At 37.8% G+C, this 27,095-nt stretch overlaps 1 protein-coding gene across 6 annotated transcripts in view; it reads left to right on the top strand.

The window, feature by feature from the left end:
- The window catches only part of Pds5b (PDS5 cohesin associated factor B), a 161,326-nt gene that overhangs the window by 37,065 nt on the left and 97,166 nt on the right, over positions 1-27,095 (top strand). For all 6 annotated transcript variants that reach the window (XM_057764240.1, XM_057764239.1, XM_057764238.1 and 3 more), the window contains exons 2-6: positions 16,469-16,595; positions 20,955-21,158; positions 23,572-23,658; positions 23,762-23,859; positions 24,694-24,820. In XM_057764240.1, coding sequence (XP_057620223.1) covers positions 16,488-16,595; positions 20,955-21,158; positions 23,572-23,658; positions 23,762-23,859; positions 24,694-24,820 — 624 coding nt within the window. In that variant the 5' untranslated portion in view covers positions 16,469-16,487. The remainder of the gene's footprint in view (positions 1-16,468; positions 16,596-20,954; positions 21,159-23,571; positions 23,659-23,761; positions 23,860-24,693; positions 24,821-27,095) is intronic.

Raw genomic sequence — 27,095 nt, 5'->3', positions numbered from 1 at the left:
CTGGACCATCTTAACTGGCCCCTAGCTTGTTTTTTTTGTTTGTTTGTTTGTATTTTTGTTTTTTGTTTTTTTTTGTTTTTCGAGACAGGGTTTCTCTGTAGCTACGGAGCCTGTCCTGGAACTAGCTCTTGTAGACCAGGCTGGCCTCGAACTCACAAAGATCCGCCTGTCTCTGCCTCCCGAGTGCTGGGATTAAAGGCGTGCGCCACCACCGCCCGGCCCCTAGCTTGTTTTGATTTGTATTGGTAGTGCTAGTTGTATAGAAAATGTCATTTTATATTCATATTATTCATATCTTGTGCATACATTTAAGCACAGATCACAGCATATTGGTTATGCCAACACAATTTATTCTTTTTAAAAAGGTTTCTTCTTATGTTTACTTATTATATTTGTGTGTACATATTATGTATATATGTGGGCACACATGAGGTCAGGATAACTTGGAGGGAAGTAGGAAAATGAGGTCCTCAACCTTGCCGCCAAGAGCCTTTATCCTATAAGTCATTTCACTGACCAGATATACAACTGTGTAAAATGATTGTATACTATATTCCACAGTAATAATATTCTACACTTCATGAAACTATATCCTTGTTGATGCCTGGTTTTTCTCATTTTTCTCATTAAAATATTTTTGAATGTAATTCTTCTATTAGAAGAGAATATTGTTGGGTTTCAGGAAATGTGTTGAAAGCAGCTTCTTTTTTTTTTTTTTTTTTTTTTTTTTTTTTTTTTTTTTTTTGATGATTTTCGAGACAGGGTTTCTCCGTAGCTTTTTGGTTCCTGTCCTGGAACTAGCTCTTGTAGACTAGGCTGGCCTCGAACTCCCAGAGATCTGCCTGCCTCTTCCTCCCGAGTGCTGGGATTAAAGGCGTGCGCCACCACCGCCTGGCAAAAGCAGCTTCTTTATTAACCAATGGCAATAAAACATTCACAGCATACATCAAGTCAGTGCTAGCCAGGCATGAGGACCTATGAGAAGTTTCTCATGCATCAGGATAGCATATCCCCAGACAGAAAGGTCTTGGTTTGACACCTTTAATGGATAGACACATGACTGAAGTATAATGAGAAAGTGTTCACATTGGTATATTTTGATCATATTCTAGTAACCGAACTGTAAAAATTTCAATAAGACAGTGACAGGAAGACGTTGGCATATTAAGGTCTTCCTAGCTGCTATGTGAATAATGAATTGGAGGTAGCTCAGATTAGTTTGTGATGAAGTGATGGCTAGCTAAGGGTAGTGGGTTTAATTTGCTTTGCAGATAGCATTTATAGGACTTGATTATTAACTTTTAATATTGAAAAAGAAGTTGTCAAGGACCGTTCCTAGTTTTCTGGGAGATAGAAGTAAGTGCATAAAGGTAACGCTGAGACAGAAGACAAAAGAATGAGAGTTTTGTGGAGTGGGAGGAAATTTGGAGACTTGATTTAGTTCAAGTCTCTCAATTTCTCCGTGTCGTTGATGATCCAAATGTCATATTGAGGAGGCTGTTGTATGCATGAACTGTATGTTCAGAGAAGATAACTTGGTATGTTTTCTTCATTGTTTTGAGGGTTTAATAACAAAGCTTGTCACCATGGAAGAGAAATCTGTGTAGTCAAGAATAGAGTAGATAAATTAAGCACTGGTAGACTGTTGATATTTAGAGGTGTTGCGTGACAGTCTCCTGGAGAGACTCAACAAACACATACATCTATCTAATCACCCCAGGTAAGGGAACCCCCGACAGACCAAATATGGATACCATCCAAGTCCACATTGGTGAACCAATGAGTTTTATTGGGGTTACTTACAGAACTGAAGATGAGGGATTAGAAGACCAGAAATCACCCAAAGACAACTGTATCACCAAAACCCACTCAACATGGGTGACAGCTCATAAAAACTGGGAACTTGGAGTTACTGCACAGCCTGCAGGCAGCTATCAATATGTTGAGGAGTATTCTTTCCACTGGTTCAGTTGATCTGGACCTCTTCTATGCAGCTTGGCTGTTTTCTGCTTCTTTCAGGCAGCTGTTCTGGTCTGTCGTGTCCCGTGTCCCCGTCCGTGTCCTTCCCCCCTCCCCCCGGTTTGTTTGTTTTTGAAGCTTGTCTTGTCTGACTTATTGTGGGAGGGAGAGGCCTAGTGAATCTAGTCAGTTTCAGGGACTTACTGAAGCTAATTGGAGTTGCTTACCTTTTGTGTTAAGGTGCTTCCCTGGGAGATGGAATGTTTCAATCTCAGAGTGTTCCAATTTCAGAGAAAACTGCCATACAAAAAGAGGTTGGGTAGAAGGGAAGGAAGTAAGAGGGATAACTGTGACTAGTAGAGTAGGAGAAAAAACTCAGTAAAAAGTAAAAGTACTAGAGATTTAAGGAAAGTAGTGTCTCAAGAAAGAAACTCTGATCAGCTCTTGTCATATTGTTAAAGGGGAGTAGGTAAGGGTCAGAAGGCATTTCATTTGGTTTAGTAACATAAAAACCTGTGGCATTTATTTAGCTTTCACTGTGTAACAAATCACCCATGACATAATTCTCAGTTCTAGTTCTACAAATTGACAATTTGTATTTGGATGGATTCGGATGATCAGGGTGGTTCTGCTGATCTGTGTGAGGCTTCTCCAGGTATGTATATGTGATAATTTGGTGGTTTGGCTAGGGCTGACTTCTTGATGACCATATTTGGATTAACTGTTTTCTTTCTTTATATGTTTTTTAATTTTGATATTTTGAAATGGGGTTTCATGTAGCCAACAAACTGTCCGCAAACTTGGCATGTAGCTTGAACTTACTATTTTGTCTCTGGATACAGGTATATGCCACCATGCCTGGCTCTCTTTTCTCATTTAACAAATGGATAATTACAAAGGGATATTGTAGGCTTGCTCAAATGTCCAGGACCTTATTGAGCTTGTCATTTTCTGTTCAGGTCAGGTTCAGATTGAAGGCCTAGAAACCTTTCTTAACTTGGTGGTGCTATGGATCAAACCCAAAGGCCTTGTTCATGGTAGACGGGTACTCCATTGAGCTATGCCCCTAGCTCGTCTGTACTTCTTGATGGAGAAAGCAAGTCACATTGCATGCTTGTAGATGCAGGGAAATTGTTGACCTTTCTGCAATCTGCCACACTGATCATGATGAAAATATTACAACTGATTTTAGTGGACCTGAGAAGCTGTATTGGATTAGTATGAGAAATGTAGTCTAAGCACGTGTGCTATTTGCCTTTCCTTCTGTAAATACCTGCCTGCCTTCTGTCCAAGAATAGTGTTTAAATACTGAAAAGATCTAGTAGGTAAAGTATGATACATGGTGAACAGACAAGAGAACTAATGGAGTGAAGCTTTCAGCTGCAGAGCCTGAGGTCTGTGTGCCACAGTGGGTTAGTTTTTCCTTCCTAAGGACAGTAGAAGATAGGTGCAAATATATCTAGACATTTTATTTAGTGATGGGAGGCTGAGGAAGTTCTTGTTTGAGCTTCCATATTATCAGTGAAGTAGTCTATAAAGAGAAGTGGTGCAAGAATGTCTGCCTGAGATCTGATAGTATAGAGGTTCAATCATTTTATTCTGTTGTAATGGACATTGAGTTGACTGCTGACTAGAGAAATAAAAAGGCTTTCAATAAATGAGAACGGTTACTATATATAAAACACGCTACTTGTAAAGAGACTTAATGGAACCTTTTTTATTTTTTTTATTTTTTTAAAGTCCCATTATGTACTCTTGGTTGTTCTGGAGCTGACTATGTAAATCTGGCTGGCCTCAAACTCAACATAAATCCATCTACCTCTGCTGAGATCAAAGGCAAAAGCCACTGTGCTTAACTTTTTAAAGAAGATGAATACAAGATATGACCATGTTTTTTTTTTTTTTTTTTTTTTTTTTTTTTTTTAAATTAACAAAACATGAACTCAAAAATTGATCTGTTTAGCCGGGCAGTGGTGGCGCACGTCTTTAATACCAGCACTTGGGAGCCAGAGATAGGCAAATCTCTGTGAGTTTGAGGCCAGCCTAGTCTACAAGAGCTAGTTCCAGGACAGGCTCCAAAGCTACAGAGAAACTCTAACTCGAAAAACAAAACAGAACAAAACAAAACAAAATGCTGTGTTTTGTTAAAGAACTACTGGAAACTCTGGAAACTGTGGTTATTTCCCAGTGTCTGTTGAATTGGTTCCAGAATCTACAAATGTTCAAGTTCCATACATAAAATGACCAAATTATGTTCACATAGACTCCCTACATTTTCTTTTATATTTGGCGTCTTATCTAGATGACTTTGTTTCCTAATCCAGTGAATGGTTTAGGTAAAGAGTTGTTCAAGCTGTATTGCTTCGAGAATAATGGTAAGTCTGCACACAGCACAGAAGTAAAACAGAACATTCTTGTTCCATATTTACTTCAGCCACAAATGTGCACCAATACAGAGGGAACAACTGTACTATATTTTATTGACACACATAAGAATAATCATTAAAGGAGCATATTTGTAGCGAAGACAATTTAATTAGTTAAAACCAGATGTGTTGTAGTGGTGATTTTTCTCTTTTCATCAGATAGGGCTTGCACATACAACTGATACTGAGAAACAATCCTCTTTCAATACACAAGTGCTGTTAACACCGTCATTAGAAATATTAATGAGTTTTGACAACGTTTGAATTTGATGCTAGCTAAGTTATTGCACACCGTGGGGAAATACCATTTTTGTTTAAACAGTTGGAATATAAATAAATGTTGCTGTAAGGTTATGCATTTAAAGTAGAATAGCTTCATTTATTTGTCCCCCCCCCCACTGTTAAGGGTTTCTCTTGTTAGATTTTTCCATTGTTCTTGACAAGAATAAGCCTAATTTCTCATTCTGTTTAATTGCTGTATGGATTATCTTTAATGAGTATGCCACCTGCTGGTTCTCAGATGTACCATCTTGGGAAAGACTGCAGTTTGGAGTCTTTATAAACTCTATAGTTGTCCTAATTCTGCCTTAAAGGTGAACTCCCAGGAGAAAGAAGCAACTTCAGTAAACATGGGCATGTAGGGATTCTAGTAGTAGCTTGTTCTGATTCAGTGACAGTGAACTTACCGAGACATTATGAATCATTAAGGAAAATCATGGAAATGTCATGATTCATTTCTAACTAGATCATCTTAAAGATAAGCTTGTTTTATTTTTGAGAGGAGTAGTGATTTCTCTCAGTGCTATTTTTCTGTTTCATCCAATGGAAAGATCTTAAATATCTTTTGAGTCAAGAATGAAGGTGGCACACGCCTTCAATCCCAGCACTCGGGAGGCAGAGACAGGCGGATTTCTGTGAGTTCGAGGCCAGCCTGGTCTACAAGAGCTAGTTCCAGGACAGCCAGGGCTACACAGAGAAAGCCCATCTCAAAAACCTAAATAATTCTTAAATTGATTTTTACCCTTCTCCAGGACCATCGCTGTGATTTTAACATACGTTTCTTTTAGATGGTAGAGTACTTAACCCTAAATGGAATGAATAGATAGCTATCACACTCCTAGTCCTAAGGCTCAGGGATCTTTGAGGAAAAGGGGACAGAAAAGAGTTTTAGAGCCACAGCTATACTTGAAGGAAACTTTTTTGTTGTTGTTTTGTTTTGCTCTTTTGGACACCTTGGGGGCTATTGCATATATGAACTCACAGCAATTGAGATGGCCTAGTGGCATTTGATAGCTGCTGGGAAAGAAGAGAGTCAGTTTTCTTAATGGTATTACCCCAGTAGGTCAGCTACACTGAGGGCAGTTTCCACTATTCTGAGTTGTGGGGCAGCACACATTGGACTCCAGGGATTTAAAACAAGAAAAGACAAAACTAACCAAAACCACAAACTCAAACTTGGCTGGATTAGGAGGTGAAGGGGAAGGATGTGAACATGACCAAAATGCATTGTATGACATTTTCAAAATATTAATAAAACTACTTTTTAGAAACAATACATATTTCTTTCCTTTTTGGGGAATATCTCTGTGTTGAGACAGGGTTTCATTATGTATCCCTGGCTGTCCCAGAACTCACAGAGATCCTCCTGCCTCTACTTCCACAGTTCTGGGATTAAATGTGTTTGCTACCACACCTGGCTTTAAAAATAAAATGTAGTTTCTTTTAAATAATTGAGTTCTGCAAAGATTATAGTATGTAGATTATTTCCTTGCATCTATTGTTTATACCAAATACAAAAATAAATGCAACAACATACATATAATTTTTAAATTGAAGTGCTTTCTGAAAGTTTCAAATCACTCACTAAAATAATCCTAGGTTATTTTTTTTACTATAAATTTATGAAAAATAAATTCAGTTGAAATTTTTCATACTTAATTTATTTTTGTTTTATGTGTATAAGTGTTTTGCCTGTATATAGGTATGTGTACAACCTGTGTCCAGTACCTGCAGAGGTCAGAAGAGGGCATCAGATTCCCTGGAACTGGAGTTACAGGCCACTATGTAGGTGCTGAGAAATGAACCCAAGACCTGTGTAAGCCAGTACTCTTTTTTTTTTGGTTTTTCGAGACAGGGTCTCTCTGTAGCTTTGGAGCCTGTCCTGGAACTAGCTCTTGTAGACCAGGTTGTTCTCAAACTCACAGAGATCCATCTGCCTCCCGAGTGCTGGGATTAAAGGTGTGTACCACCACCACCACCACCTGGCTAAGCAGCCAGTACTCTTATCCCCTGAGCCATCTTTCCACCACAATTGAAAAAAAATGCACGAATGTTTTTCTGGCATTTATGTATGCACACCACATGCTTACAGTGCTCAAGAAGGCTAGAAGAGGGTGTGGGGTCCCCTGGAACTGGAGCTACTCAAGGTTGTGAGCCACCACGTGGGCGCAGGGAATACAACCCAGCAAGAGCAACAAGTGCTATTATCCACTGAACCAACTCTCAAGATAAGAGTTTGTATTTTTTTTTATTGAGCTATACATTTTTTCCCCATTTCCCTCCCTTCCTCCCCTCTCCCTTTCTACCCTCTCCTGTGACCCCCATGCTCCCAATTTACTCAGGAGATCTTCTCTCTTTTTTTTTTTTATCCTATGTTGGTCCATGTATGCATCTCTGAGGATCTTCTTTGTTGTCTAGGGTCTAAAGTTTGTAAAAGTTTAGTTTTTACTAATTTATTGTTAAACTTTTGGAGATAAGAGTCTCACTATGTAACCTAGACTGGCCTTGAGCTCCAATCCTCCATTTTCCATTTCCCAAGTACTAGGGTCATAGGCATGTACCATCACCTACAGTTAAAATTTGTATTTTTCCAAAGCTACAGAAAAATCCTGTATCGGAAAAACAAAAAAAAAATTACATTTTTTGAAGTGGAAGTTAATAAATTAGTACTTTGTTTCCTAGTGTGCATTGTATATAGAGTAGAGTCTAACACTAACATAAAATAGGTTCGTTTTTATATAAATTCTTTTTAAAGCAATTACTTTTCATTCTTGTTTTATGTTTATTAAATGAATAGTTGAGATTTTGTTGGGATGAGCCCTAGCAGATCCCCTGGGTGTGTCAGTCTGGGAGGAGCGTGTCTGTCTCGGTTTTCTCCCAAAAGGTGTAGATCCCATTTCCTACATCCCTTTTCTGCCTTGCTTCCTTTCTGCTTCCTTTTCACCTTTCATTTTACCTTGTGATTTGGTTTTATCGCTCAGGAACATTTTTAAAAAATATCATCCACGTTCAAGGAAGTATTTGCTGAGGTCATTTTGTGTAATTACTACCCTCCATCTTCAGACATCCCTATTGTCCTGATGCATTCGTATTTGTTATGCCCCTTGACTTTCTTTCCTGATTTCTTCCCCATCAATATATTTATTTCCTCAGTGTTCAATCTTGGAATCTCAGTTCTTCTTCTACTCTCTAACCCCCTCTTTTGAGATAGTCTTACTCTTGACTGGCCTGGAGTTTGTTACATAGACAAGACCGAACTTGGCCTGTGTCTGCGACAACTTTGCTTTTGTCACCTGAGGGCTGCCACTGTGCTGGAGTTCACATGCCTGTCCTCCTTCTATCCCTTCCTCACTCTCTCCCTTCCTGTGTGTAGGTATGTGTGTTTGTGCAGATGTGTTTGTGATTGTGTGTGTTCAGGTACATGTGGAGGTAAGCTTTTGGTATTGTTTTTCAGGATGCCACCCGCCTCTTTTTTTTTTTTGGCTGCAGATCTCAGGGATCTTTCCATCCCTTCCCTGCTTCCCTGGTTCTAGGATTGATTATGAGTGTGTACCATTACATTGCCTTTTCATATGGGTTCTGGGGGGTAAACTCAGATCCTCATGCTTACGTGACACTTTACTACTCGAGCTGTTTCCTCAATCTCACATTAACTTTTTTTTATGTGTATGGGTGTTTTGCCTGCACCACATATGTGCAGCGCTTGCAGAGGCCAGAAATGGATCCCTTGGAACTGGAGTTAGAGATGGTTGTGAGCCTCCATGTAGGTGCTGGGAATCAAAACTCATGTTCTTTAGAACAGTCAGTGCTCTTTAGTGCTGGGCCATGTTTCCATCCCCTGCCTCACATTTTCTTTATTAAAAATTTAAGTTTGCATAGCATAAGCAGTAGATGTTATCAAAACATTGTATGGTCTTTTTTTTTTTAAAGTTTAGATTTTAAATAGTAAAATAGAACTGCCTTTTAGATGAAACTTAGTTTTCCTCAAAATCTGTTCTGTAGTTTCTACCATCTCTGTTATATCCATTTTTTATATACATTTTTTATATTTGCTTATTATTATACTTGTGAATGTGTGTTCACCTGTGTGCTCTTAAAGCCAGAGCTGATGTTGGATATGTTCCTCTATTGTTCTTTATGCAGTTTTCCACTAGGTTCCTGTTGAACCTGAAGCTCACTATTTAGGCTAGATTGTCTGACCATCCAGCCCCTGGATCTGTGTGTCCTTCCTAATGCTGAGCTACAGCTTATGCCACTGTTCCCAGCCTTTTATGCAGGTGCTAGGGAATCAAGATTTCAGTCCTTATGCTTAAGCAGCAAGCATCCTTCACGTGGAACAATCTCTTCAGTTGCTCATTATTGTAGCTTTAGTACCTAGTATATTGCACCAAGTGAATTCTCAGTTAATATTTAAATAACCAGCTTTTCAGGAACACATACTTTGAATTTTATAGTAATCTCATTTTCTGTTATAATTATTTCTAACTCTTTGAGTCAGTTTTCTTTATTTTAGCCATTGCCTGTATTCCTTTCTTTATCAGTTTCCTAACTGGTCTCCTTCTGTTTCAGCTGTTCTCAATCTATGGTTTGTGAATCATTTGGGAGTCAAATGGGCCTTTCACATGAGTTGCCTAAGACCATCAGAAAACATATTTCCATTATAGTTCATAACAGTAGCAAAATGACAGATACGAAGTAGCAACACAACAAAAATAATTTTTTAGTTGGGAGTAGCCGTAACATGAGGAGAGCTGTATTAAAGGGTCTCAGCATTAGGAAGATTGAGAAAACTGTTCTATTTGGTTTCTTCCCCTGTCTAGTCTGCACTGTTTATTATAACTACAATTTCTCAAAAATAGATGTCATTCATTCAGCAAGTATTTTCTGAGTACTTACTGCTAATAATGCCTATCATAGGTAGTAACAGTAGCATAAATGATACCTCTGCTTGTCTTAAGGAGTTAATAATCTAGGGGAGAAAGAAATACAGTGAGTGTAATGTATAAAAGCCATCTGTACAGACTCAGAATGTGGCTAGGTATTAGGTGGAGGAGCACAGCTCTGCAAGTGGAGGTCAGGGAAAGAACATGTACACTTAAAACTTTCGTGGAGTTGTTTAGTAGATAGGGACTGGTATGTCTCACTCTAGGAATAGCCTGTGTGTATTTACAGCCTTTTGCACTCTGCTTATAAGACTCAGTGCCAACTCAGAAACCTGTCCCATTGTTGGCTCATACCTTTTTTTTTTTTCTTCTTCCGGGGACAGGGTTTCTCTGTAGCTTTGGAGCCTGTCCTGGAATTAGCTCTTGTAGACCAGGCTGGCCTCGAACTCACAGAGATCGCCTGCCTCTGCCTCCCAAGTGCTGGAATTAAAGGTGTGCGCCACCACTGCCCAGCTTATCTTTTCTTTTTCTAGTTCTCTTGTAGCTACATTTTCTGTGTGTTACGTCGTTCCCCTTTCTCCCCTTCAGTGATGAATTCTGAACCTTGCCAGTTTTTTTCCTTGTTTATACAATCCTCTCCATACCTTTATAGAAATGCTAATGCTTAAATCCTTTCACCAGGCTTCATGTTTGCTGTTTCCATTATGATGATTTCAAAGTCTGCTGTGGTTTAGTTATTTAGGGTTATGTGTTTCTTTTGGTAGACTCTGAGATCCATTTTTAACTCATTTCTCTAATAGTTACTGCTGAGATATTATGCAAAAAGTAGGTGTATGGTAACTTGAATTCACGGATTTGCGCATTCTGTGCTGTCTACACTTGAACAGCTCATCTGTGCTGACGTTCTTATATTGCAGACTTGTGGACAGTTGTGAAGTTTGCTGCAACATTTAGGAATGCTCCCCTGGAGTGACTTAGCCTAGGCTTCTGATGAATATGTTGTTTGTTTAAAGGGGCACACCTATGAGCTTCACATTGTAAAGGCTTTTACCTTGATACCTGAATACTAATTTACCCAGGATTCATTTTATGTTTCTATGAAGTATGGGAACAGTAGTACTCTTTGTTTTGTCCTTACTGACTGATATTATCTTATCTTGTCACTGTTTTCACGTAAGTTTCATGTTTTGAGTCTGTTTTAGGCCTTTCCTTAGGTGCCATTGAATCTTTTTTCCCCTCACCAATACCACCACATTGTCTAAATTACTTTAGCTTTGTATTGGTTTTTAATATTTGGTAGAACCAAGTCCAAGCCTTTAATATATATTTGTAGAATACATTTTTCTAATTTCTTTTTTTTCTGCCTCTGTTTCTTTTCTTTGTCTCTCTTCCTCCCCTTTCCTCCTTCTCTTCTTCCTCATACCTCTTCTCCACATTCTCCTTTGCCTCTCTTCGCTCTTCTTCCTGTTTTACCTTTTTTATATTTTAGTAAATCTTTACACACACACACACACACACACACACTTACTCTAAATGTATGAATACCTTCCTGTTTTTTTGTTTTTTAATATAAAGTCTCATATATGGGCTGGCCTGGAAATTGCTACCTATCAGACTAGCCTTGTACTCCTGATCCTCTGTTTCTAGGATTACAGGAGTATACCACCATGTCCAGCTGTCATGTCTCTATCCCCAACCACAAATCCTCCTTGATAGAACTCGGGGTCCATTCACTGAGTTGTACCCCACTTTAGAACCTAGCTTGATTTGATGATTATTAAATCACTAGTCTATGCAGGAAGATATATTTTTGCAGTGTTTTAGTTCTTTATTTCATGAGTTCAGTTTCTTTTTAGGTATTTAGAGTTTTTATAATTTCTCTCAGGCTTCATGAAAATGCATCTTTTCATTGTGCTTTTCTGTGTAAATTGTTGTTAAACTCTTGTTTATGTGACTTTTTATTTGAAAAACTTTTATTTTGGAATAATTATAAACAAAAAGCTACTCCAGATGATGGTTTTTAATCCCAGCACGCAGGAGGCAGATGCAGGCAGGAGAATATTTTGAGTTCAAGGCCAACCTGGATTTACAAAGCAAGTTTCAGGACAGTCAGAGCTACACAGACAAACCCTGTCTCAAAAAACTAAAAACCAAATAAAAACAAAACAAAAATGAAACACAGAAAGTTGAAAAAATATTTTGAGTCCATCATGTATCTGTCCCCTGCACACTTATACAGTTATAGCAAAACCAAGAAGTTGACCGTGGGTATAGCACTAGTTGGTGGATTTTACATAACTTACTCTTGAAGTTGTGGGGTTTTTTTGTTTTGTTTTGTTTTTGAGAAAGATTTCTCTATGTAGCCCTTTCTGTCCTGGAGCTCACTCGGTAGTCCAGTCTAGTCTCAGATTCAGAAGTCTGTCTGCCTCTGCCTCCCCAATGCCAGGATTAAAGACGTGCACCACCTTCACCCAGCGAATTTTTGTTTTTAATTCATGTGTATGGGTGTTTTTTGCCTGTGTGTATGTAGTATGTGCATCACTTTTGTGCCTAGGGCTTGCAGAGACCAGAAGAGGACATTAGATCGCCTGGAACTGGAGTTAAAAACAATCATTAACTGTTATGTGGGTGCCAGGAGTTGAACTTGAGTCCTGTAGAACAGCAGCTAATGCTATTAACTCCTGAACCATGGTTCTGAGTCCCTTATTCTTAAATTTTTGCTTGATATTGTTTGCAATTTTTGTGTAGTTCTGTATGCTTGAATCCTATAAAGCAGTGGTTCTCAACCTTCCTAATGCTGTGACCCCTTAATACGGTTCCTCATGTTGTTGTGAACCCCCAACCAATCTATTTTCATTGCTACTTCTTAATTGTAGTTTTGCTACTGTTATGAATTGTAATGTAGATATCTGTGTTTTTTGATGATCTTAGGTGACCCCCAAAGGGATCATGACCTACAGGTTGAGAACCACTGTTGTAGAGTTTCAACTATTCACAGTTGCTGTGAGGAGGGGGGTTGCCTCCTGTTTTCTCACTCCTCCCCCTTTGTTTCCTTAAAGCTGCTCATCTGCTGTCTTTTTCTAGGTTTTTTTTTTTTTATCATTTTGAGACTGTTGAATAAGGAAGCCATATAATGTATATAATCCTTTACTTTGTGCATAGTGACTGTTAAATTACTGCATGAATCAGTATTCTTTTAATATCAGTTTTTACCCATTAAAAATCATTTGGATTGGTTTCAATTTGGGGATATTTTCTGTAAATGTTAAGTTTTCTATTTTTCTTAGAAAATATCCGATAGTGTGATTACTGGCTCTGGGTTAAATACTTGTTTTTTCATTTTAGTAAGAAAGTGCTTGAATTATGTTACTATGGCTATACAACCAGTAATGTCTCTGACAGGTTAGCCTCTTCACATCCATGCCTACATTGTCACTGCCATTTTACTCTTGCCATGTGTATGGTGTAGAGTAATTGAGGTTTAGTGTGTGCTCTTAGAGATAATACTGCTGAATCTCATGCACTCACCTTTTGCTTCTGCATTCTACAAACTTCTCTTCATTTGTCACTTTATGATTGTATTTTTTAGTTTATTTATATCCCAACCACAACCTCCCCTTCCCTCCTTCCTCTCCACTCCCCCCACATCCACCCCTCCTCCATTCCCTTAAAAAGGGGTCAGCCTCTCGGGCATCAACAGAGAACTGACATATCACAATGCCAGAAAGACCAAACACCTTCCCCTGTGTTCAGACTGGGGAAGGAAATCCAAAATGAGGAATCGGTTCCCAAGAGCCAGCCAAACCACCAGAGAGACAGCCCCTGCTCCCACTGTTAGAGTCCCACAAATAGACCAAGCTACACAACTGTCACACGTATGCAGAGAGTCCAGGCTGGTCCCATGCAGGCTCCCTTGAAGCATAAGTTTTTTGTTGTGCCTCGTTCCACAGCCGTTCACTCCCAAAGAAACACACAGAGGCCTACGTTAATTATAAACAGTTTGGCCTATTAGATCAGGCTTCTTATTACCTAGCTCTTGTAACTAAGCCCGTAATTCTTGTCTAAGTTTAGCTTAAGTGGCTTAGTGCCTTTCATCAGTGAGACATTCTCGTCTTACTTCCTCTGTGCCTGACTGAGATTGCATCTCTGCCTTTCCTCTTCCCAGAATTCTCCTAGTCTCGTTGCTCTGCCTATACTTTCTGCCTGGCTCCTGGCCTATCAGCGTTTTATTAAACCAATATGAGTGACAAATCTTTACAGTGTACAAGAGCATTATCCCACAGCACTCTCTGATTGTTGGTTCACATGAACCAGGCTAGCTGTTTTTATGGCTTTTCCTGCGATGACCTTCCTGGTCCTACAATCCCTCTTTCCTCCTCAACAGGACTCCATCAACTCTGCCCAGTGTTTGGCCATGGGTCTCTGTATCTGCCTTCATCAGTCACTGGATGAAGGCACTCTGATGACAACCAGGGTAGTCAGCATTCTGATCATGGGGATGGTCACTTCAAGCTATGCATCTACTGCTGCTAGGAGTCTTAGCTGGGGCCATCCTTGTTTACTCGTAGAAGTTTCTTTTGCATCAGCCTTCTACCTGACTTGTATAGTTCCCCCCCCCCCTTACCATTCAGTATGATTGTATTTTTATAGTGTCCTTTTGCAAGTTTTTTCTTCTTTTTTTAATGTTATAGTTCTACAAGTCACTTATCAGAGAGGTATATTGTACCGATTTTTTTTCTGGCTTGACTACTGCTTTAAACATTGTACAGGTTTGTTTGGTTTAGAATTTTCATATAAGCATGTACTCTGTGGGGTTTTCGTGCTTGATATCCTTCAGTTAGCCCCAGTGCTAATCTACATTATTATTCTAACAAAGCAATAATTGATTGATTCCATAGTTGTATTTTTGTTGTATGAATAGACCACGGTTTACTTATCCTATGGTTGATAGACACTTGGTGTTGATTGCCTTACACTAGACGTGTGTTTTTTTCTTTTGAGCACATACAAACAAGTGGACCCTGGACCCATGTGGAAGTGCATGCATGTGTGCGTGCGTTCGTGTGTGTGTGATATTTAGATCATGTGCTTTCTTTTGCTTGGCTTTCTAGGGAATATTTTTCTGATATTTTACTTAGAACATCCTCTTCTTTGCATTTTAAACCTCACACAAATGAGTTTCACTGTATAGCCTGACTGGCCTAAAACTCACAAGAGATCCACTTGTTGAATGGGAGCTGCGGGCTGTGTTCCACCGCCCAGCTCCTGGCCACCTGGCTAGCCTATGCCCTGAAATAACAACACACAAATTGTATTCTTTTTAACACTGCTTGGCCCATTTCTATTAATGTGTGTAGTACCACAAGGTGCGCTTACCAGGAAGATTCTAGCCTATGTCCATCCTGGGTTGGAGCTTCATTGCGTCTGCCTCAGAGAGCAGAGCTATAGTGTCTGAGCTCACTTCCTCTTCCTCCCAGCATTCTGTTCTGTTTACTCCACCCACCTGAAGGCTGGCCTATCAAATGGGCCAAGGCAGTTTCTTTATTAGCCAATGACCTTCCTCCATCATCCACTTGCTTCTGTCTTCTTTATGTTACTCTTCACTTGATCACATGGATCATATATGCACAAAGGTTTAACATGTGCTAAACAGTGTTCTGAGTTTACTTACACATATGCTCATACAGACAGCTATCAAATTTTGCTTGGCTTATATGTACTTATTTCACCTATTCTTGACAATCACATTCCTTATATTTAAACTTTGGGTTTGCATATTGAAGATGAGATTTTATTGTACCCTGGCTTATATTGTTGCTACTGAGAAATACTTATTATCAGATGCTCTTGTTTTTAAGGTAGTGTGTTGGTTTTGAGATTTTATTTTCTTTTTGAAAATGTTTTTAACTGAAATAGAATTACATTACTTTTCCCTATATTTCTTCCTCCAGCTACCCTCTAGGACCTCTCCCATGTTCCCACTTCACATATCCTTTTTCTTTTTTTGTTACATACACACATATGTATTTATATGTGTGCACAAGCATATATAAATATGACATGCTGAGTATGTTGAAACTTTATTTTCTTGATTTATTATCCCTTTTATTTTGAATTTATTGTCTTTTGCTTCTTGAATTTGTCAATTGCTGTCTTATAATACTTGTGCAGTTATGTGGACTGTTCAGTCTTCTGTGAGTCATAAGATAGACTTGCTCTTTCTGTGTGTATTTTAGTTTCCCTTTGTTAGGCTCTGGATTTGTCTGTTACTACTTCACTCTTTTTACCTTCTCTGGCTTCTGTAGGGCACAGATTGATTTCTGGGCACCCTCTTTGGGTGGTGTGTGCGGGGCTAGGATAGAAGTTCACATTAATCTCAGGAGATTTTTTTTTTTTTTTTTTGGAATAGGTACATATTCTATCCCTTTTGTCCAATGTGAGCACTGAAACTGAATCCTGGTTTTGTCAGTGGTTTCAGATAACTTTAGAGATCAGATACATAGAAAGCTATAGTGTTTAATTCTCTGGGTTCTTGTTTTTATCCTAGATTTTTTTTATCAGCATCATTTATGATACTTTATTTTTTTATTAATATATTTGTTTCCTTGGAGAATTTCTTACAACTTATTTTGATCATACCCCCATTTCCCAATTTAAACATTTATTTATTTTGGTTATTTTTCCTATTTTGTGTGTTTTGTTGGGGAGAGTTAGTGCAAATTATATAGCTTGCTCCTAATGGTAATAGAATAAATAAATTTGTTTTCAATAATTTTGGAAAATTTTCAGTAGTTTTCATTAGATGACTAAATTACTCTGAATTAAGAGGCTATTACAAAATGTTGGATAAGAACTTTTCTTTTATATTTATTATAGTACATGCATATTTTTAGTTTGTATCTAATAATTTTCTTGCTTTAGGGATACGAACATTTCCATCATGGCTCATTCAAAGACAAGGACCAACGATGGGAAGATTACTTACCCTCCTGGTGTCAAAGAAATCTCAGATAAAATCTCTAAAGAGGAGATGGTGAGGCGCTTAAAGGTGAGTAAACATGTATAGTGCAGACAGCGGGGCAGTGGGGCTTTCCTTTGGGAATCTTCATGTAGGACCATGTAACTTGCTTTGCAAGGGGAAAACTATTTTAAAGACTTCAAATGGTACAGAAAGAGTTTGTGGGAATAGGTCAGGTACAGAACAGTGGGGACCCCACTGCTGCTGGGAGAGTGATTGACACATAGTCCATGATATTTTTATACTGTCCATTATCAAGTTATCTGCTCTTTCTTTCTATTTGATGCACACTGTCATCTCCTCCCATACCCCAACTCTTCAGGTATAGGAAAGAACTTGTAGATATTTATAGGAGTTTTTGGCTATAGGTTTACCTCCTGGTGCATTATTTTTAGAGTAATCAGAGCTTGACTGTTAGTGTCTATCTCTGCTTCTGGCACACAACAGACCAAGACGGGTTGTTACCTTGCATGAGGCATTCCTCTAACAAGGGTTTCTTTAGATTATATTTGAATAATTCTTCACCTTTTTTTTTAAAATGGTCCCTGTGACTATTTAAATGTTTAAAGTAGCGTTAACAGAGTACATGTGGACCTGGTTGACCAGTTGCTCAAGATTACTCTTAGACTTGAGCACTTTTTTCCTTTTATATGTGTGTTATTTAGACTTTTTTTTTTTTTTTTTTGGTTTTTCGAGACAGGGTTTCTCTGTGGTTTTGGAGCCTGTCCTGGAATTAGCTCTGTAGACCAGGCTGGTCTCGAACTCACAGAGATCCGCCTGCCTCTGCCTCCCGAGTGCTGGGATTAAATGTTATTTAGACTTTTGTCTTGTCTGCTATAGTATTATAATACTCATTTTTTTTCAACTAATGGAAAACATAAAATTATACTTACCATTTCTTTCAACTGGTATAAAACAAAATTACACTTATTAGTGAGTTATATGTAATATTTCAACATGTACATTCTGTAATGTTTACTGATCTGTTGTTTTTTTGTCAGTGTTGGAAAACTTTGCATCACTGAAGGGTCAGAAGCCTTACAGAACAGTAGTATATTTTATTTTATTTTTTTTTAAATTTTTTAAATTTTTTTTTGGTTTTTCGAGACAGTGTTTCTCTGTAGCTTTTGGTGCCTGTCCCAGAACTAGCTCTTGTAGACCAGGCTGGCCTCGAACTCCCAGAGATCCGTCTGCCTCTGCCTCCCGAGTGCTGGGATTAAAGGCGTGCGCCACCACCGCCCGGCAGAACAGTAGTATATTAGGTTGCTGTGTGGTGTATGTATATGTACGTGATGTTAATACTACTATAAGCTACACTTGAGGTCTGGATATTGTTTACTTTTCCTTAAGCTATTAGAATGCAGCTGTCAGAGGCTTATTACGTGAAAGAGAAGGTGCTTTGTCGCAGATAAGGTACCCATCCACCCGACAAGCTCAGTCTGATTAGGAACTGTGTCTGTCTCATTCAGTAGAGCCAAGCTCAACTCTTTTTATGTAGGATGTGTTTACTTTTCTATATATTTATCTTTTCTTGTTGAGTTTTTGTGAAACCAGTACATTTATTTTCTCAGATTTATCCCAGAAATGATAGGTAAATACCTATCATGTTTGTGGAAAAAATGCTTTGAAGGCATACCCATACAAGCTGGCTAACAGTAACTTTTATGCATACTATTTTCTCAGATATATTTAAAATTAGAGGTCTCATCTGAGTTATAACTGAGGGCCTCTTCTCCTCCTCTTAAGGCCATTCTTGCTGTGTAGCTCAGGCTGGCCTAGAACTCCATATGGAATCCAAGATGACCTTGAATTTATAATCTTGCCTAAGATTCCTGAATGCTGGGATTAGTGATTGTTGTTAATGGGATTTGCAACACTATTTGAGTACACAGTAGGGAAAATTCCTTTTATCTGGGCTTGGAACAAATTTGATTGTTTCATTGTCTTCATGTTCAGTGTTGTATTATGTGTTTTTACTGTCAGCTGCTTACAGCATCAGCAAGCTGGCTAGTACACAGTTCCATCATTTTTTGTACTTACAACTGCTATGATTTTTAGCATTCTCCTCCTCTGAGAAATAGAAAATAGATTTAATTTTGGATGATGATACTTTTTGCTATTTACAAATACATATAATAAGCTTTATGAATTATAATTTGATAACATATAGGTTTTGTTCTTACATAATTTCTGAGTTTTCCTATAACATTTTATTCAAAATGCACTTTGTTTTCCATTCTTATATGAAGAGATTCTAAAGAAAAATAATTAACTCTGTACCTAACTCTTTATCTCCTCTTTTGACTTTTTCTAGGCCCAAAGATGTTGAGAGTTCATGTCTTGAGAATAGCGCATTTTGTCTATTTTGGTTTTGTTGGATTTGGCATTAGGCATGGCAGAGCAGAGAGGTTGCTAGCGGCGTTGTCCCCATGGCTGTTCCATGTGTTCAGTGTGAATAAAGTATTTCTTACTTTGGAACTTCGGGCCTCCAGCAAGTGGAGAAACCACAGGCTTTGATGCTCTGTGAGCCCTGTTCAACATTTAGAATGTGTAGCACCACCTAGTGGACGCTGTATGGTTACCTTTTGTCAGCATGAGAGTGAAATGTCATGTTTTTTTCAGGTTCTGCAGTTTTCTTTATTCTCATTTGAAGAAGTAATACATTTTGTTGAGTTTTATTTGAAGTAAGGATAGGACAGCTTTAGCTAATCATTTCTACAAAATACTAAACTTAGAAAAAGTATTACAGAATTTAAACTATAAATTCTCACTTAATTTGCTTTCAGTTCCCCTTCTATAAAAATACATATGAAGACAGATCTGTTTCTTGCAACTTATTTCTGTGTAACATATACATGGGTTATCTTGTTGAACCAATGAAATGTCCATATTGTATTTTGTTTTACTGTGACCTAGAAATATTTTTTGTATACTGTATTTAGTCACTTCATGGTAAGTAAAGGATGCATTTTTCTTAGGAATACATCTTTGACATCCTTTAAAAAGAGTGTTTTTTTAAAAAAATTTTTAAATTATGTGTGTCTCTAAGCTGGCTATGAGCACACATACAAATGTAGTGCCCACATTGTCCAGAAGAGGGTTTTGGATCCTTAGGCTCTAGAGTTATAGGTGATTGGGAGCTACCTGATGTGGGTGCTGGCAACTGAATATGGGACCTCTGAAGAACAGTACATGCTCAGATTGTTAAACCCCAGACATTCTTTCTTGAATCTGCATTTTATGGTCTTTTGGGTAGACTGAAATAGAAAAATCACATCTCAAGTAGTTTAGTGACTAATAATACATTGTTGCTATGGCAAAATACTGAACAACAGCAATTTTAGGAAAAGAACTTTGGGCTCATAGTTTGAGGGTACAGTCTGTTATGATAAGGGAAGACCTGATAACAGGAAGGTGAGGCCGTTGGTCACAGTGCATCCATAGTAAGGAAGCTGAGAGATAAATATGACACTTCAATGCTTTTCCTTTTCATCCAGTCAGGGACCCACATTCAGTAGTGGGTCATATGTCTTCAGCTAAACCTTTCTGGAAACAGTCTGATTGACCCTGCCAGAAGTGTATCTTTGTGTGATTCCAAATCCAGCCAAGTTGATGTTAAGATTAACCAGAACAGATAGAAACTGAAATTTTCATACTGGGGTTCTCACGGACTAGAACTATTAGGAGGAGAAGAAAGGGCTGTGATTTTAAGTGCCATAGAGCTCTTCCTACACTGTGCAAGTGAAACAAGTCTCCACAGCTACAGACCCTGAATAATAGCACTGCAGAGGGGGAATTTTAAACTTAAAGCCTGGTCTACAGAGATGTGGACAAATGACAAATACTCACTTTAAACTAGTGATTCTCAAACTGTGGGTTGTGACCCCTTTGTGGGTGAAATGATCTTTTTATGGGTTGCCTAAGATTCTTGGAAAACACAGATATTTACATTATGATTCATAACAGTTGAAAAATTAGAGTTACGAAGTAGCAATAAAATAAATTTATGGTTGGGGTCCACAACATGAGGAACTGTATTAAAGGGTCACAGCATTAGATAGGTTGAGAACTGTTGCTTTATAATTGAGCATTTAATGAGTTTTTTTGAGATGGAGTTTTGCTTTGTAGCTCAAACTAAACTTGAAATCGTGATTCTTCTGCCTTATCTTTCTGAGTTTTGGGATTACAGGCATATGACACCATGCTTGGTTAAAAATATTTTAGTTATATTTTAAAAATTGTTTACCCTTTTCTTGTAGAAGGATCTCATTTTATAATTTTCTGATGAAAGTGTATTTTGAATGAACTTTTTTGTAAGTGCTATGATTTTTTTCCGACATGACTGTTTACAGGAAACATCTGACTATTTGATGATTTTTTTGTGTATAGATGGTTGTAAAAACTTTCATGGACATGGATCAGGACTCTGAAGAGGAAAAGGAACTTTACCTGAACCTAGCTTTACATCTTGCTTCTGACTTTTTCCTCAAGCACCCTGATAAAGATGTTCGCTTACTGGTAGCGTGCTGCCTTGCTGATATTTTCAGGATTTATGCTCCCGAGGCTCCTTATACATCTCCTGATAAACTAAAGGCAAGTACTGATGGGACACACTGCCACATTGACACTTTTTTTTCTATTAAATTGAATGAAATTAAGTAATTTCTTTTTGAACATTTATAATGAAGACCATGTGCATTGTTTAAAAAATAGCACCTAACTAGAAACCTGAATGAGAACTGTACAAAAGATAACAAGTGACTATGTGACAAATATTGTAGTAAATGATTTTAGAAGCTATTGGTCAGAAAATGACTTTCCTTAGGAAGATTATCATCCATTGTAAGAAAAAGTAGCAGACAGTTTGCTTCACTTTACTTTTCACCTGCATTGCATGATATGTAAATGGTTTAGAGAATGATATATTCGTTTCGTGTAAGTCAAGGCTCTTCCTCACCAGATGTTTAGTTGACATTCTCTCAACAAGAAGTATAAAGACTACTTTTGTGTGGACTTCTCAGCCAGTGTGGACAGTAACCTAGCTCAAGGCTTAGGCACGATGAGAAGGTGTTACAAAAGATCTGTTCTCTTTATCAGGGCAGTTATGAGAAGACTATCCGATAGATGAGATAAAGGTCTATGTCGACTGTCTGAAACATTAAAAAGCCCACCTGCCTGCTTCTCTGTCTCTAGAATCAATCTTTTGGTCTCATTTTATATACCCCTTTTTCTGTTTTGGGGATAGAACTGAAGAGTCATTGTGTTTTTAAGGAAGCTTTCTAAGTATTTATGGGATAGTTTTTATTATAATTATCTTCAAGGCCATATTTTTGTCTACATTAGTGCCACATTGATTAGTATTGAATAAGAGAAAATTGTCAGCCTCCATTTTTACCATTCAGTCTCAGTTTGTTACTCTTAGGAGTAAACCCTGATTGGACATTTGGCTTGCTATGAATGAATTGACAATTGTTTCCAGCTTTTGATAGGTCTAGTATGCTAAGCAGTCTCTTTCAGACAATAAAGATTGTTTGAAAAGCTCATTCATGGAGATTATATTTTATATATTTCTACTATGAAAGCAGCCATTTTCAAAGGATGTTTTATAAAGTGTTTTTCTTGAAATATTACTCAGTCATTTCCATATATGTAATATCTTTGCTTTTTGGCTCAGTGGTTAAGAGCTCTGACCTTTGACTGCTCTGCTAGAGGTCCTGAGTTCAATTCCCAGCACAGCCATCTGTAATGAGATCTGATGCCCTCTTCTGGCCTACAGGTTGCATTCAGACGGAATACTGTATTTATAATAAACAAATATTTTTGCCTTTTAAAAGAGGAAACATTTTTCTTATTGATTGGTAGCAAAATTCCTTTGGGGAATTAGTTTTTACTATTAGTTTTTTTTTTTTTTAATTAAGTTTTCCCACAGTTTTCAAAGACTGAAACTCAGGAAAATTTAACTGAAAGTGACTTTTTTGTCTGTCTTTAAAGACCCAGGTATGTACATGGAAAAATATTTAATAAAAAAAGTCTAAAAGAATAGGTAGAGATTGAGAAATTATTCAGGAAAGAAAATGACTCTAATGTAATGATGGTTAAGAAGCTAGATAAACTGACTTCCATTTCTCTTTCTTAAATGTCTAAGCTTCTGTGTGTGATGTGTTTTATTGCAACTTTGTAATTTTGTTTTGGGAGTTTGTTTCCTAAATTGTTTTCTTGCTACATAATTGTTGTGTTGTTTCATGTGTTGTGCTTTTTCAAGAGAGTCCTCAGCTCAGTTATTGCAACACCTTTATTTTAATAATATGGATTTTCTTTGGCTCACTTTTTAAGCCTATTTGTTTAATTTTCTGTATGATGAACATTTTCTTTCTGTACACTAACATGTGGTCTATGTAATGATTTCCTGTGAAGAATAATAGGTGTATCATGATTTTTATACATTGTATTCCTTTGTAAGATTTTTTTTTTTTTTTTTTTTTCGAGACAGGGTTTCTCTGTGGTTTTGGAGCCTGTCCTGGAACTAGCTCTTGTAGACCAGGCTGGTCTCGAACTCACAGAGATCCACCTGCCTCTGCCTCCCAAGTGCTGGGATTAAAGGCGTGCGCCACCACCGCCCGGCCCTTTGTAAGATCTTTTTTTTTTTTTATTTTTTTATTTTTTTTATTTTTTTTTGGTTTTTCGAGACAGGGTTTCTCTGTGGTTTTGGAGCCTGTCCTGGAACTAGCTCTTGTAGACCAGGCTGGTCTCGAACTCACAGAGATCCGCCTGCCTCTGCCTCCCAAGTGCTGGGATTAAAGGCGTGTGCCACCACCGCCCGGCCCCTTTGTAAGATCTTTATGTAAAGTTATACTGTAAAAAGTTCTGCTTTTCTCTTTGTGTTGTTTACAGTTTATCCTTAGATGTTTAGAAGGTTGGTGACTAACTATAGCTAGTCCTCCGAGTGTAACGTGTATTTCCATTTAGCATTCATAATCTAAAGGAAAACTTTGTTTTTTTTTTAAAGGATATATTTATGTTTATAACAAGGCAATTAAAGGGACTAGAAGATACAAAGAGCCCTCAATTCAATAGGTATTTTTATTTACTTGAGGTAAGCAATGTATTATAACTTTAGATGATTTTTAAATTTTATTAATTTTCTTGTATATTTTTAGCAACTAAAATATTTGCCTTTTTTTTTTTTTTACTTTTAGAACATTGCGTGGGTTAAGTCATATAATATATGCTTTGAGTTAGAAGATAGCAATGAAATCTTTACTCAACTATACAGAACCTTATTCTCGGTTATAAAGTAAGTTTATTTTCAAATGAGTAATACTTCTTAATTGTAAAGATTTTTGGTTTATAGTGAATCCTCATACGCTGTTGTGATAAATATTGGCTTATGGTTATAAATTAATTTACATTTATTCTATATATAGTTTCAAATGGATAAAACTTATTGTTATGTATTTATTGGTTAGAAGAGCAAATTAGACTAATTTTTGGTGTTATTGTTTACATATTATATTGATTTTTTTTTTGTTGTTGTTGTTGTTGTGGTAGTCTGTGTAGTCCTAGCTGTCCTGGAACTCTATATAGATTAGGCTGGCCTCGAACTCACAGAGATCAGCTTGCTTCTGCCTCCCAAATGCTAGAATTAAAGGTGTATACCACCACTCCTGGCTTTTATTAACTTTTTATATATGTGGTTGTTTGAAATAAAATTTAAAAGATTTTAAAATACTTTGTCTAAATTTAAGATGAACCTGAGATTGGTTGTGAGATAGCTAAAATTAGGGGCACGTAATTTAGTATAGTTTTTTTCTCCCTTGATTTTTATTTTTTTGAAACAGGTTTCTCTGTGTAACCTTGGCTGTCCTGAAACTCTCTCTGTAGACCAGGTTGACCTCAAACTCAGAGATCCACCTGCCTCTGTCTCCCAGGTGCTGGAAATAAAGGTGTGTACCACCACCACCAGGCTTAGTAATATAGTTTTAAAAATAAATTTTTGTTACTGTAAGAACAAAGAGAAAGAAGTTTGACAGTAATATAGTTTTAATCTTACCATTTTTATAAAGTATGTTTACTAGTATCATATCTATCTCAGATACATTTGAAATAAAATAACTGTTTTGAATTTCAGCAATGGCCACAATCAGAAAGTTCATATGCATATGGTGGACCTCATGAGCTCTATCATTTGTGAAGGTGATACAGTATCTCAGGAGCTCTTAGATACAGTTTTAGTAAATCTGGTACCTGCTCATAAGGTATGTGAAATGTGCCTAAACTCTATTAAGTTAATATTCAGATATTGTGCTTATGTTGTAAATAGAATCTATCCTGCTTTAATATTTTGTAGACTCTTAATATTAAGATACTTATTATTTAAAGTATAACAAACTCATTAAATTTTATAGTCACCAATTACATGAAGAAATAGTGGACTTAGTTCGTATAAAATATTTATGGTCAATGAGTTTTGTGTAGGGTGCGTTTTACACACTTACCGGGGTCAAAAGTTTGGGACTGATGGCTGTCTGTGGCACCTATTAGCATACGTGCTGACATCCTGGCTCTTCCCACTCTGCCCCCTACCCTAAACTTTCCAGTTCATGGGACTCTTATTCCTATATAACCCTGCCATTTTGGCCATGTGTTCTTTTTGCTCTCTTTCATCTTTATCACCCCTCTTCTCCCTCCTTCCCTGACCTGGTTCAGTCTGCCGACCATGTGCAGTCTACTACTTTCTTTCCCTGCTCTGGATTCTTGAGATGCCTCTGGATGTACTTGCCCTCACACCTACAATAGAAACCTTCCCCTCAAACATACCTTAGGGAGGTCATACCCTCACTTTTCTGGTGCCAAAACCCTCACTGCATACAGCAGTGAATTACTAGCTGCTTGGGTAGGTACTGTTTGTTATATGACTTTATGTGTTTTCACATGGAGCCTGGCGGGATTAGTTAGGCTAATGTAGAGACAGAGAACTTAAAGACCAGTGCTTTTTTTTTTTCTTTGCCCTGAGTTTTGTCAACCAAGATGTGTGCATTTCCCCTGCGTTTATATATGTGCTTTGCCTTTGAAAGTCTATGATTCTGGTAAGCAGTTGGAGTGGCAGTTGTTTGATTGAGAAGGGGTTGGATTTCAAGAGAGGAAACAGAAATTACCAATATAAGCAAATATTAATTTTTTTCCTCTTTAAATTTAAGGACTTTCTAGCATTATAGTGTCTTGGTCTATAGTTACATAACATTGGCACAAATAATCCTTCATTGGAATTGAACTCTTAATCTAAAATTTTAAAACATTATAAATCTATTAATGCTGAAAGTAAGCAGGCTCACCAGCAAGTTAACAGACCTCAAAAATTCAGATGATGTATTTAAGTGGAAAATCAGAGGTGTTGATGTAGGCTCTGATTGCCTCCATCTATTCTGTTGCTATGCAGGTGTCTGGTTTGGCTCTTCCTAATTCTGTTCAGCTTGGCTATATACCTGTCACTGATAAACAACCATGAGAAGGAAGGCAGGAGGTAGAGAGAGAATAGACTTCACTGAAGCATATTGTACAACCTCACCCCGCCCCCCTGCACATTGCACCCCTTCCTGAGGCTCTTAGTGCCTACTTTGCCTTTAGTGCCCACATGATTAGGATTCCTGTTATCTTCTTTGAAGGAACTGTAAATTCTGGGGGGTAGTAGTCCATCCGACCTGTTTCTTTGAGGCAATCCACCAGGGTGTTTGGCCTGTTGTCTCAAGCTCGTAGCTCTCTAATCAGGTAGGAGAACCAGTATCATGAACTCTACTGCAGGACATCTGAGGGAGGCTTTCAAGAGTTGATGAAACAGGCTCCCCATGGTGGCTGCTCTCTGGAACCATGCCAATACCTGGGAGAAAAGGCTTTCCCAGACACATTTTAAGTGTCATTGTTTTTTGCATTTAGCTGCTACCAGGAAATCCCAGGCCTCTGTTTCTCCAGGCTGTTGTCATGGGAAAAGTCCATTTGTCAGGGAAAACAAGCAGGTACTTTCTGGGCTAGAGGGTGCAGTTCAGGGTAGCTCAGTTTGCCTAGCATGTGTGAGATCCTAAGTATAATTCCTAGTACCACATTAATTAACAGTGTACACAAACAGACACTTCCCGAGTTGTATGTTTTCCTCGGCCACTGCACAGAGACACTGGTAGAAACAAGAATGCTGGGACCTGACCTCTCGTCTGTGAGAGCAGCTGGAGTCTTCTTGTTAGCTCCTTACAAGTTTAGTCTACTTAACTTAGATGGAACAATTTTGGAGGGTAATTTCCGTTTTCAGTCATTTGTATAATTGTAGTTTTTGATAGCTTAGTGAATGCTATGATACTGAATAACACATTCTAACAAAGCTGAAAACAAATCTTAAGCAGATTAAAGATACAATATATTTTCAGTTACTGGAAGGCATCCAAATAAGAATTAAGGTCATTGTAGTGACTCACTGATGAAAGCCTGGTGACCTGGAGTGTGATCCTTGGGGCCTACAGGAGAGAGTCATTGCCAGAAGTTGTT

Source organism: Chionomys nivalis, chromosome 3 (genome assembly GCF_950005125.1).
Source record: "Chionomys nivalis chromosome 3, mChiNiv1.1, whole genome shotgun sequence".
Taxonomy (NCBI): domain Eukaryota; kingdom Metazoa; phylum Chordata; class Mammalia; order Rodentia; family Cricetidae; genus Chionomys; species Chionomys nivalis.
Note: the sequence above shows the minus strand (reverse complement) of the source record. Positions and strands in the feature narration are given on the sequence as shown.